The following is a 13,527-nucleotide window of genomic DNA, read 5'->3' as shown; positions in this document are numbered from 1 at the left end:
GCAGCTGCCCTAGATCGTCCGAGGACGGGATGAAGGGCCTCCTGAGGCCCCCAGAGACCTCGGGTTCCAGGCACGCGCGCTCACCGCTCGAGGCCGCTCTCCAAGGTGCTGAAGACACTCCCGGCGCCTGGCCGGCAGCCTTTCCACCCTGGGTGGGGGGGGGGGGGGGGCCGCACCCCACTCCCCCTTCCGAGGCTGGCCCAGACGCTCCTTCCAAGAGCCGAGGAGCCCTAGACAACGCTTTGTGCCAACGTGTTCTGTCAAAATACTTTATTAAGGATCACTGCAATCTTAGAAAAGAGGCGCGCTGTGGGCTGCGGTTCTGGGGCCAGGGTCCCCGCAGACTCAGCCAAGCGTGCAGGGGACAGGAAGGAGTCCCGGGGCAGGGGAGCTGTCGAGGCATGGTGTGTGCGTGTGTCTGTCTGAGTCTGTGGATCACTCTGTATGTGCCCGTTCCTTTCTTTGCCTGGGTGTGTATTTCTCGGGCTTCGTGGCCCTGCGCCTGTCCTGTGTCTGAGCGTGTCCGGTGTGTGCCTGGGTCCGCGGGCGCGTGGCTGTGACTTTGTGCCATCTCCATCGTGGCACTTCCGCCAGGGTCTCACCTCTCACCCCCATGCCCGTTGCTGTCCACAGAAGGGCCCCTAAGCAGAGAGGCCCGGGGGCACGTCCGGACGGTGCTCACAGCTCCTCCCCTGCTGCCTCCAGTCCCCCGCGCCCAGGGCTGAGCGCTGGCTCAGGGGCAGTCCAGTCCAGCAGGGTGGCCCGGTTCAGCTTCTCCGTCGAGTTGTCTGTGATCAGGGTCGAGTTGTCCAACACCTCCGTCAAGTTGCCCAGAGCCGACCTGCCCTGAGCTTCCCAGTCTGCCCTGGGGCTGCCTGGAGACCCTTCCTGGGACGCGCCAGCTTTGGGCCGTGGTCCTGGGACCTCGGAGCCTGGTGTGGCGTCGGGGGCCACACGGGACGCAGCGTCGTTGTGCAAAGTTCTGGAGAAAACTGAGCAAGGGTTGGGAGGGTCACGAGGGACGGGCTTGGGGACTGGAGTCCCTCCGTTCTCTGACCCCAGTCTCAGGGAGTAGCAGCAAGGAGCCCCCCTCCCCCTGCCAAGCCCCAGAGGCCCAGTGCAGGGGCTTAGGGAACCAAGGGGATTGTGTCCATGGTGCAGCCCAGAGGGGTTTTGAGGGCACAGCTTCCCCGGCCCACCTACCGCGAACGGGCGCGTAGTCTCCGGCGCTCTCGGCCTTGCTGGCGACGAAAGGGCTAATGGAGGGCAGGACGATGAGGGCAAAGGAGAGCAGCAGGACCTGGCGGAGACGGGGGAGGTCACCCCATCCCTCCCCCACCCCGTGAGCAGAGACACCGAGGCCCAGAAGACACCGGGGGCTCACACTGCGCTCATCTCGCCACCCAGACCCCTTTGCCAAGGCCGAGGACGCCCGTCATCCTGGGGACCGGGACTTACCGCTATGCAGGTGCCTGTCTGGGCCGACTTGCTGGTGGACTGGACCACAATGGCCTGGAGCTTCTTCAGCTGCTCCAAGAGGGACCTGGGCAGGAATGGGCAGGCCTTGGCTGAGCCCCCCGGGGCCGTGATCTGGCCCCCATCCGTTTCCGGGTTCCCCCCAGCCCGGCTGACGTCTGAATCCCATCCATCCCTCATGGCCCCGCTGGTCTTTAAAGTCCCAGACTCTCCCTCGTCGCTTCAACAAATCTCCCTGAACATCCCACCCACCTGAACCCACCCACTTCTCTGCCACCCCACCCCCGTGACCCGGGCTGCCATTATCTCTCACCAAAATGCCAACCCCAGCCTCTACTCTGGACCCCCAAGGCCTCTCTTGCTCCCCTAGGGTTCACGCTCCAAGCAGCAGCCAGAGGGCACTTTTCAGACGTGAGCAGGCTTCTCTCGACCCTGCCAGGGCTCCCACGCCCCTGGGGTCAAAGCCCAAGTCTTCCTCGTGGCCCCCAAAGCCCCCCGCATGACCTGCCCCACTCCCTACCTGCCCTCTCCTCCTCCTCCTTCTCCCTCCCCGTCGCTTACTCTGCTGCAGCCACACGGGCCTCCTGGCTGTAACTCCAACGCGTCAGACCCAATTCTGCCCCAGGACCTTTGCACAGGCTCGTTCCCTCTGCACCAAGGACATTAGTCCCCCAGATCTTTTTGTAGCTGGTTCTTTCTCATCCATCAGGTCTCATCTCAAAAGCCATCACATCCGACCTCCCTGCCCAGAGTAGCGCCCCCCCCCCCCCCCACTCGCTCTCCGGGCCCTTAACCTTGCTTCACTCTTCTCCTCAGTGGCTATCGCTATGTGAATTATCTTTTACGTATTGCCCTTTGCCTTGAGTCCGTCTCCCACCAGACCATGAGTTCTTTAAGTAGGGAGGCTGTCTGTGTCGTGCTGTGGTTCCGGTGCCCAGAACTACGCCTGGCACAGACGAGATGCTAAACAAACGTTGAATAGACGGCCGCGCCGTGCTTCCGGCCTCTGGCCGTCCGTCTGCCGTTCCCTCCACCGCAGACGCCTTTCCCCAACTCCAAGTGCCCTCCTCCGTGCAGCCCACACCCTTGCTAGGTGGAGCCCCTATCCCCTGCTCTGCTTTGCCATCGCAGAGGCTGTCCCCCACGTTGTCCCCCCTCCTGCAAGGGACTCTGGGGGCCGGGGCCCCTGTCCTCTCCCATAGCTGGACCGAGACTCACAGGTTCTGCTTCTCCAGATGCAAGACCTTCCTCTGAAGCTCCTGGTTCTGGGCGGTGCAGGCTGACATCCTGCAGGGACAATGCCACAGTGACCTCCAGAACCCGTGCGTCACCAACTAGCTGGGCTGACATCTCCCTGGGGGGGGGTCCCATTTTACAGGCAGGGGACCCAAGGCCAGAGAGGGGAAGGCACTCATCCAAAGCCACCCAGCAAGTCTGTGGACAGGGCCCCCACGTCTGCACTGATGTCGGGGCATCGCTCCGGTCTGTGCCCCGAGGACGGGCCGTGGAATGCCAAACTCGGGCAGCGATGTTTCCAGAAGACTGAGTGGGAGGGTGATGGGGAGTCCACGGGGAACCAGGTTACAGTCCTCACCCTCCCTTGTGACCTCAAGCCGCTCTGCTCTCTGACCTCAGTCCCCTCACCTGTAAAAAGGGGCTACGATTACCTAGTTCACAGGGCACTTGGGAGAACAACACGAGATAAAGCTGATCAGGGGCTTCGCAGATTGCATCTGAGGACTAAGACAGTGGTGACCGAGTCCATCCGGGGGTTCCCAGATCCAGGCTGGGGGACCCATCTTTCCCACCTGTATCCATCTGTGGGCGTGGTCTGGCCCCAGACCACCCAGATGTGGGATTGAAATACTCAAATCCCCGCACGACGATATGTCCCAGCCAAGAGAGTACACCCCCCCACCCCCCACGGAAAGGCCCTCCTTCTGGATGACTCACGGGATAAAAATAAGAATCCAGGACATAAATTAGAGAAGATTCAAGGGCCAGATGGTAATGCCAGTTGTGTAAATCACGATTCGAGAGGTGCAGCTAACACAGTGCGGAGAGGGACAGACCTTCGCCAACCTCCACGCAGCTCAACAAGCTGGACGCACACGTGTTGAAAGTTCGCAAGAGAGCAACATAGCAACCCCCCCCCTCCAAAATCAAACATCAAGGTGGGGGGGGGCATACCAAATCTAAGAGCAGAAGTGGAAGAATACAAAAGTACAGGTGGGTAGGAGGTAAAAGCCAGAAAGCCACGCTTTGAAAAGAATAATTCAATAAATAAGTCTCTGGCAAGATTAATCAAGAAGGCAGGGGCGCCTGGGTGGCTCCGTCGGTTGAGCGTCCCCCTTCGGCTCAGGCCAAGATCTCACGGTTTGTGGGTTCGAGCCCCGGGGCGTCGGGCTCTGTGCGGACAGCTCGGAGCCTGGAGCCTGCTTCGGATTCTGGGTCTCCCTGTGTCCCCCTGTCCCTCCCCTGCCGACAGCACAGAGCCTAGCAAACTAAAACGAGAGAACTAGGAACCATTGGATGTCGACGCGTTTGCAGTGAGCAGCTTCCCGGACAAGTACGGCATCCCAAAACTGACATGGGAAGAAAGAGAAGACCCAGGTAGACCTGGAACCTTCCGTCAGGCCACTCCCGGCTTAGAGAGTGGGTTTGCTCGCGCGTTAGGCTTCTGTTAAAGAAGGCAAAGGAGCCCGTCCCCTTACAAGAGTTAAGAGAGCGGCAGTTGGTGAGAGTGGGGTGCGCGGGGTTTCGGAGGCGGATGTTCTGCCGAGAACGATCTCTCCTCTGTCCTTGCCACACACAACACGCACCATCAAGGAAACGAGGGCAGCTCTGAGGACCCGTGGGGCTCACGCAGGGGGGGTAAGCACCCCAGCTCCAGGCAGAGCCCCAGGGCAAGATGGGTAATACATCCTCCTTTCTTGGTGCCTCACGTTCCAGGGGATAAAGGGACCCGGAGCCTGACCTCTGCCATCTCCGGGCATCTTCCCACGCTTGTAATTCACATGACAAATGACCTCTCCCCGAGAGCGAAAGGAAACCTCTCATTTTCTCAGCCCCCCCCACACACTGTGACCTTAGCCCCATTGCACGGCTCTCCCTGGGTCTCGGTCCCCTTCCCGCACCCCAGAAGGGCACCCCGGGGGCCCCAGCCTTACCGAGTTTCCAGGCCGTCAATATATTCCTTCTTCTTTTTCCGGCTCTCTTGGGCCGACTGCTTGTTCCGGATTTTCCGGCGGATTTTTTTCAGCGCTCGCTCTTCATACTGCACAGTGACACGGTAGGGTGGGGGGAGGGTCCACCCTGTTGCCTGGCCCCCATGACCTCACCCCTGCTCCTCCGGGGGGAGCCCTCCCAGACCCAGGGAGCTGGGGGCAGGCTCCCCATGACTCGAAGACCGCTTTCGTCCCCCTGAACTCGTGCAAAGTCTCCGGGGTGTGTGTGTGTGGGGGGGGGGGGGTCCCGGGTCCTGAGAATTTTCCCAGATCCCAGTCCCAGGTAGGAACCGGCGGCCACACTCTGAGCGCTGGTGCGAGTGCGCCACCTTCTGGCCATGTCTGGGCACAGCGCCTTTCTGGGGGCCCGCGGACGTTCCGGTGGTGATGGCGAACCCAGGTCTTGACATTGAGCGAGAAAAGGCTGGGCGGGGGCTGCGGGCGGAAGTGTGGGCGTAGGGGGGGGCCACGGCCATGGAAACAGTGTGTGAACACTCCTGGCCAGAGACATTTTGGCGACCGATTCAAGGCGTGACAAAAATGCAGCGCGGCCCAGTCGAAGTCCGTGTGCGGGTCGAGGGTTGGGGGAGGGGGCACAGGTCACCCCTTTTGGGAGCTGTGGCCTGCCAGGGGCTACGAGGCAGCGCGAAAGGCACAAGGGAGGCCTCCCGGGGCCCAAACCGCTGCTGCCGGAAAGGCCACCCTTGGCCCCCCGGGTGTGGGGCTCTGCCCGCTGAGCTGGGCTCAAGGACGAATTTCGGGGCTCCAGGGACGGACGCGTCCTAACACTCGAGGGCGGGTGGCCGCAGAAAAGGGGGCGAGGCCCGGGGCCAGGGCTCACCTTGGTGAGGGGCAGCTGGGTGGGCAGGGTGAGGCCTTCTTTGGCCAGAAGCTTCTTCTCGTCCTCTGTCAGCACCAGCTCCTGGCAGTGCTGGGTCGCAGGCCGGGGCAGGTGAGGGGCCCCCGGGTGATGCTGCTGCTGTGGGGGAGGGGGGGAGGGGGACATGGCTGGGGGGGCGGGGAAACAGCCTCCCGGGGGCGAAAGAGACACGGGACCTGGGACACTGTGGGCGCGTCTGCTGTGGGGCCCCCGCTGGCCCTGGGGCCGCAGAGAGCGAGCACCAGCCCCCAGAGCCGGCACTTCCGCATCCGGGAACCCAGTGGGCGAAACAGCGTCCCGCCGCGGCGCAGGTCACGATCTCGCGGTTCGCGGGTTCGAGCCCCGCGTCGGGGCTCCAGGCTGGCAGCTCAGAGCCCGCTTGCGATTCTCTCTCTCCCTCTGCCCCTCTCCCCTGCCCCCACCCCTCTCTGATAATAATAATAATAACGGGAAAAGATGACGCATTTAAGGCATTTAAAAGAGTGGCCCGTGGTAGGTACTTGGTAAGTTTCAGCTGTTTTAAAAAACGTTATTACGACGACCCACCCCGTGTGTGACTCAGTCTTCCCGTCTCCGAAATGGGAGGCATCGGGGCCCTACGAACCCCGGCAGCCCCGCAAGGGCTGAAGTTCCGGGGCGTGGGGTCCGGGCTGCTCACCAGGTCGCCGCCGCCGCCGCCCGAGAGGAGGAGGTCTTTCACTGTGAGGCTGCAGCTCGAAGGCAGGTCGGCCAACTCGGCCCGCTCCTCACGACGGAGGCCCTGGCTCCACATTTCTGAGCAGGGCAGATGGAGAGACAAAGACGCGGAGGGGTGACGCGCGGGCCCCTGAGCTCCCCGCTTCTACCTGCCTCCTCCAGCAAGGCCGCCAGGATTGACCGCAACGCGCTAGGGCCCCAAGGCCCCGGGTTGAGGGGAGCATCCCCGACCGGTGCCTCGGTCTTCCCTCCGATGGAAAACGGGAAGCCGATTCATCAGGACCCACTGATGGGTCCTGGCAGTTGAGGGACCCACTGCCGAGCCAGGAGGGACCGGCTGTTATTGGCCAGGGTTACAGGCTAGGTCTCCAGCCGGCTTGGCCTTATCTCCCCCTGGTCCTCGCCCAGGTCTGATTCACCTGCGGCTCCCTTCCCCCTGGCACCCGGCAGCCTGGAGGCAAGGTGCTCCCCAGAGCACAGACTCCGGGGGGGTGCTCAGCTCTCGGTTCTTATCCCGACTGTGCAGAGCTGTGTGGCCTTGGTGAAGCGACCAAACCTCTCTGAGCTTCCGTTTTGTTAACTCTCCAGCGAGTCTAGTAAGAGCTGAAGGGACAGAGGACGGCCCTGCCGGCGGGGAGGGGTGTCGTCCGCATCGGGCCAGTTTTCCCCAGATCCAGGAGGGGAGCGTCTGAGGCCTGGGGTCCCCGGACCTCACGCCCTGTCACTGAACGTCTACTATGGTCCCGGCATCGAGGTACAGAGATGTGGTTGGAAGCCCAGCTCAGCAGCTGTGACTCACGGCCTCACCTCACGGGGACTCCATTTCACCGTCCGGGAAATGGGCCCATGACAGCATCTGTGTGTGAGTGTGGGCGCCCAGCGCCTGGCACGGGCAAGGGCAGTGAACAAAGAAGGAGGACCCACCCAAGTCTATGGCCACAGACGCGTCCAGCACTTGGGCCACTGGTCCGGGGGGCCCGGCGAGGCAGGGGGCTCCCGGGTGGTAGGAGGGGCAGCCCGCGGGGGTGGTGGCTGCCCCACTGCGTGGAGGGGTGTCCTGGGAGTCGGAGGGCAGGTCTTCAGAGATGCCACTGTCACTGGCTGCAGGAGACCAGATCGGGGAGCTGGGCACCGAGTCTCCAGAAGCCAGGATGGAGTTGAGGAAATCATCTGAGTCTGGGCCTGGCAGGACCTGCCGGGGCAGAGAGAGAAGGGTGGGCATTAAAACCTCTATGCTGGGGGCGCCCGGGGGGCCCAGTCGGTTGAGCGTCTGACTTCGGCTCAGGTCACGATCTCGCGGTCTGTGAGTTCGAGCCCCGCGTCGGGCTCTGTGCTGATGGCTCAGATTCTGTGTCTCCCTCTCTCTCTGCTCCTCCCCTCGTAGCACTCTGTCTCTCTCTCTCTCAAAAATAAACAAACATTAAAAAAAAAATTTTTTTTTAAACCCTCTATGCTTTGTTCCTGATTGCTGTGTGACTGAGCAAGCCACTGATCCTCTCTGGGCCGCACTTACCCCTTCTGCCAGACAGACGAGCTAACGCTCCTTCCTCTGGGGTTGTTGGAGCCTCAACACAATCTCGTAGCACGGGTACCACCCGAGGCCCGAGCCCCGGGTTGGAGTTCAAACCCACCCCCAAACTGCTGTGTGACCCTGGACGAGTTACCGCCCCTCTCTGGGCCTTGGCTTCTCCACCTGTAAGAAGCTAATGTCAGCCACCCTAAGGGGGGGTTCAGCCACCCTAAGGGGGGGTTCAGCACAAGGATGTGCTTTGCTAAGAGTGGGCGCCGTGAGCCCTAAGCGCTGCACGGAGCTGAGCGAGGCTCCGGTCTGAGGCCTGGCGTGCCCTCACCTGGTCCTCGAGGTGGCCCCAGTCCTCGCCCAGCTCTACGTGTCTCAGGATGCCGTCCTGATGGTCAAACAGCAGGTCCAGGAGCTCCAGGCTGCCAAGGGGGCCCATGGGACCGGTGGGGGAAGCCATCTGGGGCAAGGAGGGGACAGGCGTGAGGGTCACGCAGCCCCCTCTCCTCCCACGTCCCATCTGCACACCACCCCGAGGGCCGTGGGCCTCAAGTCCCCGCCCCCCACCCCCCCGTCGGCCCCCAGGCCGGCCCACCGCTGCCCCTGGAGTTTCCTTCTCCAGAAGGGCCAGGGGCTGACACGGGCTTCCTCAGGGCATGGGAGCTGATTTCTTTAAAAGTGCCAGAAGGTGCGGGCACGGGGGCAGGGGGGAGGGGAGCAGCCTGGTGGACCCCTGGGGGGGGCCGATGAAACTAGCTCCCTCTCCCCCCTGCCCATCCCTACTCTCCCCTCCCGGAGGAAAGACAAGGGCAGCCCCAGGATGGAGGCAGGACTTCCCCGTGGCACGCTCGCTCCGAGCCCCGGTCTTCCCATCCGTGCGATGGGGGCGCGAGGCTCCTTCCACCTCTGGGAGTCTGGGGGCGGTTTCCTGGCTGAGACCTCCCTCTCCCGTGGGGGGGCCCCCCCCCCCCCCCCCCCGGGCACGGCTCACCTTTCCAGCTGCTAAATCCCCATTCATGAGGCCGGCCAGCTCTGCCCCCAGCCGCCTCCTGAGTCTGCCCAGATCCGGAGCTCACCCCGCAACCGGGCTCCCGGGCTCCCCGCGCTCCTCTCTGCGGCTCCGTAACCGCCCCCAAAAGATGCTGAAATAGCGTGGGGAGGTCCCGGCCCATCCCCGGGTGCCGATTGGGGGACCGGCACGACGGACAGGGTTCAGGGCCAGTGGCACCAGGGCAGGCTGGGGGAAGGGAGGGAAGACCGTTATCTCGATGTTTTGTGCTTTCCTGGCTGCAGTGGGCAAAGGCCAGAGTCTGGGGTGCCTCAGCTTTGCCATGACCTCTCCCCTACTTCCAGGGACTGTTTCTCCTCTGAGTCCCGGGACGTTGGGCTCCAGGAGAGCCCAGGGCCCCCGACTGGGTCCGGTGCACCCTCGGGACAGGACAAAGCCAAGAGGCACGGCCCAGGCCTTTGCTGAAGTCGCCCCCTCCTGCCAGAAGCTGCCTTCCCCCCGGGGGCTGGCAACCTCCCACCCACCCTCCAAGCCCCCTCCACAGACAAACTTGAGCAGCGCCCGCCCCCCCCCCTTCCTGCTAGAATCTTCTATGGGTCATTTACTCACTGGATGCGGATTGAGCCGAACTGGTTCCCACCCCAGGGCCTTTACACTGACCGTTCCCGCTGCCCAGGACTAACTCCCCTCCCCTCCCCCTCTGACTCTGGACGGTCTTCACAGGTTCATAAGTGTTCGATTATTTGTGAACCAGCCCAGATGGCTGAGAGGCGGTGGGTGACCCCTGCCCCCAACAGAGGAGCCCTGCCCCATGGCTCTTGGTGACATCACGGTTGTCACGGAACCCCCTCACCGTTGGAAATTTTCTCGTTTGTTTCCCTGGTTTTTTGTCTTCCCTCATTTCTCCCCTCCCCACCCCCCACCCCCAGGGCCTTGTGGGCTAGAATGGAGTTTCTTTTGTTCTCTGCTGGGCCCCCAGCATCTAGGAAAGTGCCCGGTACAGTGGTGCTCAATCAGCCCTCGCTCACGGAGCGCCTCCTGCGTGCCCGCCGCTTTTAAAAGTGAGCTCTGAACCCAGGGTGGGGGCTTTTGCACTCAGGACCCCAAGACCAGGAGCTACGTGCTCTACCGACGGAGCCAGCCAGGCGACCCCTTAAGACGGTGACATTGAAGTACAACCCTGAAGGACGAGAAGGAGCCAGCCATGGGAAGATCTGGGGGAAAGGTGTTTCCGGCTGAAGAAACAGCACACGCAAAGGTCCTGGGGTAGTACCCGGGCTGGCCTGTTGGGGGGAACAGGGAGGAAGCCCATGTGACTGGAGCAGGGGGAGAGAGGGAGGAGGGGAGGGCAGGGAGGGGAGGCGGGGATCAGGGAGCCTTGGGGGGTGGCTGCGGTGAAGGGTGTTGTTTATACTCAATACAGCAGGAAGGTGTTGGGAGCTCAGTGAATGGACGACTAAAGTGAGCCTCTGTATGTCAGGCGCGACGTTAGGCACTAGGGTCACAGGGGTAAGTGAAACAGCCTCCTTGCTTCCAAGAAATTCCCCTCCCAGTGTGTTTTTTTCTCAACGGACCAATCATCATTTATTCACGGAACAAACATTTAATGAGGGCCTACTACGTGCCATGCCTCATGTGGTACAGCAGCTGTTCCCCCAGGGCACAGGGGACCACGTCTGGGGATGCCCGTGGCTGGAAGGACAGGGGAGCTCCCCGCACGGAGGGGGTGGGGCCGGGGAAGCTGTTCAGTCCTTCCCCCTGCCCCAGGCAGTGATCCAGCCCCCACGCCGGCGGCATTGGGGGGGGGGGGGTGTCTCTGAATCACTGTCCCCTCTGGACGCTGGTGCCATTATCTCCCTAAGCCTCCCAATCTGTGTCACTTCCTCTCTGCCTCTGTAACCACCGTGTTGGCTCTTTTAAGGGCCGTGTTTGGCTTCGCTTGGCTTGAGTGATCCCCAGTCATAATATTTATTCGGCCTCTGCTGTATACGGCGCTTTGCCTACACAGCAGGTGCATGAAGCAGGTGAGGCTCGACTAGAAGCTTCTCCTGCCTCCGCCTCCCTCTCGGTGCGGCCCTCAGGACCTCAGTGCCCTGGAGACAGAGCTCTCCCTCCTCCTTGTACCCAAACCCCCCCGAGGGAGGGGTCTGGCAGCAGTCACTCCCCCCTCCCCGTAGATTTAGACCCCGTAGGGCCCCTCCCCAGGATGTTTGTATTTAAAAAAATTTTTTTTGTTTTTATAATTATGGACTTTAGAAGGCGTTTATATGCCCCAATGAAGAGCTATCTGAACAAGTAAGATAAGGCTGGGCCGGACTCTGACGTGACCTTCCCACAGTGGAGTCCGCATGGCTGATGGGGGTCATATCTACCCGGTTTGGGAAATTGGGTGGTTGGACGCGCCTGTCCCTGATGACTCAGCAATTTCGCTCCTGGGGGTTTGTCTAAGAGCGACGCAAACCTGTGTTCGCGGCAAGAAAGGGACGTTCGCGCCAAGCCTTGAACGTGACCGTGTGAACGTCCGCAGCAACTTGACGCAGAGTTGTCCTGAGCGGGGGGCACGTCAAATGCCCGGCGGGAGGGGAATAAGCAAACCGGGCGAGCCAAGCGACACACTCAGCCACGAGAGGGGACACGGCGCGAATACGCGCACCAGGGGTGAATCTCGGGGACGTCGTGTCGAGAGACACCGGTCACCAAAGAACGCACGCTGCGCGATGCTACCCATACGACATCCAGAACGGAGGCCAAAGCGTCAGCGGGAACAGAAAGCAGTTGCTGGGGTGTAGCGGGGACCGCGGCGCGAAGGGACTCTTTGGGGTGCTGAAAGTCCCCCCCACCTTGTTTTTGTTCTCTTTACTTTTAAATGTTTACTTATTGGGGCGCCTGGGGGGCTCGGTCGGTGAAGCGTCCGACTTCGGCTCAGGTCACGACCTCGCGCTCCGTGAGTCGAGCCCCGCGTCGGGCTCTGTGCTGACCGCTCAGGGCCTGGAGCCTGTTTCAGATTCTGTCTCCCTCTCTGTCTCCCTCTCTGTCTCCCTTTCTCTCTGACCCTCCCCTGTTCATGCTCTGTCTCTCTTTGTCTCAAAAATAAATAAACGTTAAAAAAAAATGTAAAAATTTTTTTTTTAATTTTTTAAATTTTTTAAATTTTTTTATTATTTTATTTATTTTTATTTTTTAAAATTTTTTATTATTATTATTTTTTTTATTTTTTATTTAAAAAAAATAAAAGTAAAAATTCGTGCTCGCCTCGTGTACTAAAATCGGAACGATACAGAGAAGATTATTAGCATGGCCCCTGAGCAAGGATATAACACAACCGGTTTTCAGCCCCCCGTGAAGACAATACCCTCCCCATCGAAAATGCACCAGGTTAGTGAACAAGGACGGTGCGGGACACAGGAGGCCCTGCGTGAGTGAAAAAAGGAGACGTGAATACAGACGCCCCTTTGCGGGACGGTTACAGACCACCCCCGGAGGAGGTGGGACTTGGGACAGCTTTTGGGGCTGGGCGCGCTCCCAGAGGAGAAGGGCTTTCTAGGCCTCATCACTAACGCTCTCCGAATCCGAACCCACGTACCTGTGGCACAGCTTCCGAGGAAATACAATTTCAATTTTTTTTGTGTTTAAGGAAGAAAACCATCACGAACCGAGGATCACGCCTTCTCCCCAGCGTTTTCAAGTTTTCGAATCCAAAGGCAGCAGGTATTCGAGTTAGCATTTAACAGCTGCTTTTCCCACCGCCGCCGTGAATCGCTTCACCTGTGTCCCCAAAGCCCAGCGTTCTCCCGGGGGCTCGAAGTGGCCCTTGTAACGTTCTGCAAAGAAGGAAATGCCTCTCTTTCACCACGATTGCTTTCTCCTGGTGTGAACGCTAAAGGGTCAATGATTGCCGGCCGAGCCCCCCCAGGAGGTAGTTCCCCCAGATCCGTGTCTTTCTCAGGGATCCCTCTGCCTTTCCATCCCCGAGGTTTCCTCGGGTGGTTTCCAACGGCGCAGAGGGAAAACGCGCGCGAAGCTCTTTGTGCTAATTCTAACTAAAGTGTGAATGACTGACACCCGGTTCACGCATTCCTTTTTCTTGGGAACAGATACATTTTCTAGTGGGGTTTGGAGGAATTGGAGCTCAAGTCCGGATTAGCTCTTAGGTTCTTGCCCCGGGCAGAATTCATCCCGCCCCCCCCCCCCCCCCCCCCCCCGTTTTTTGGGTTTAAAAAGTTCTAGTAAAAGGTGAATAACTGATATCGAGCTCATATGTCCCTTTTCGTGGGAGCATTTACCTTTTCTCATGGAACTTGAAGGCAATGGAACTCCAAGATTAGCTCTTAGCTTTCCTCCCAGGGCAAAAGTCACCCCTCTCAGGTGTTACTTAGGTATAACTAGATCCAGTTCAAATATGATGACAGATGTTAGGTGGGTACATTGTTTCTCCTGGGAACATTTATATTCTCCATCGCAGCTCAGATCTATGTCAGCCCTTAACGTTTTGCCCAAGGCAAATCCTTCCCTCTGTGTGTTTCTTTCTTTTTTTTTTTTCTTTTTCTTTTCTTTTTTTTAGAGAGAGAGAATGTGAGTGGGGCAGAGGAGCAGAGGGAGACAGAGAGAGAGAGAGAGAGAGAGAGAGAGAGAGAGAGAGAGAATCTCAAGCCAACTCCACGCTCAGTGCAGAGCTGGCTGCGGGGCTCGATCCCACGACCCTGGGACCGTGACCTGAGCC

The 13,527-nt window shown here is 60.1% G+C and overlaps 1 protein-coding gene and 1 pseudogene across 2 annotated transcripts; one reads left to right on the top strand and one right to left on the bottom strand.

The window, feature by feature from the left end:
• Positions 1–433: 433 nt before the first annotated feature.
• On the bottom strand, positions 434–8,260 carry CREB3L3 (cAMP responsive element binding protein 3 like 3). 2 transcript variants are annotated; one of them, XM_049639628.1, is made up of 9 exons: positions 8,130–8,260; positions 7,204–7,471; positions 6,242–6,357; positions 5,545–5,682; positions 4,647–4,753; positions 2,695–2,763; positions 1,459–1,543; positions 1,204–1,300; positions 434–992 (listed from the first exon to the last, which is right to left on the bottom strand). In XM_049639628.1, exons 1-9 carry the CDS (start codon positions 8,256–8,258, stop codon positions 679–681), a joined length of 1,323 nt encoding a protein of 440 aa, XP_049495585.1. In that variant the 5' UTR covers positions 8,259–8,260; the 3' UTR covers positions 434–678. The 2 variants fall into 2 exon arrangements, with proteins under 2 accessions (XP_049495585.1, XP_049495586.1); XM_049639629.1 differs by having other exon boundaries at positions 5,545–5,679.
• A 3,791-nt stretch (positions 8,261–12,051) lies between these two features.
• Positions 12,052–12,138, top strand: LOC125931139 (uncharacterized; annotated as a pseudogene).
• Positions 12,139–13,527: the final 1,389 nt, after the last annotated feature.

This window comes from Panthera uncia, chromosome A2 (assembly GCF_023721935.1).
Source record: "Panthera uncia isolate 11264 chromosome A2, Puncia_PCG_1.0, whole genome shotgun sequence".
Lineage (NCBI taxonomy): Eukaryota > Metazoa > Chordata > Mammalia > Carnivora > Felidae > Panthera > Panthera uncia.
The sequence above is the reverse complement of the archived record's forward strand: the minus strand, read 5'-3'. Positions and strand labels throughout refer to the sequence as shown.

Bases quoted from the DNA above. Each gene is read 5' to 3' on its own strand.
- CREB3L3 (XM_049639628.1), bottom strand. From the start codon at position 8,258: ATGGCTTCCCCCACCGGTCCCATGGGCCCCCTTGGCAGCCTGGAGCTC. The intron at 6,358-7,203 runs GTGGGTCCTCCT...TGCCCTGCTCAG, and splicing joins GTCTGTGGCCATAGACTTGG to AAATGTGGAGCCAGGGCCTC. The intron at 1,301-1,458 runs GTAAGTCCCGGT...CGTCTCCGCCAG, and splicing joins AGACAGGCACCTGCATAGCG to GTCCTGCTGCTCTCCTTTGC.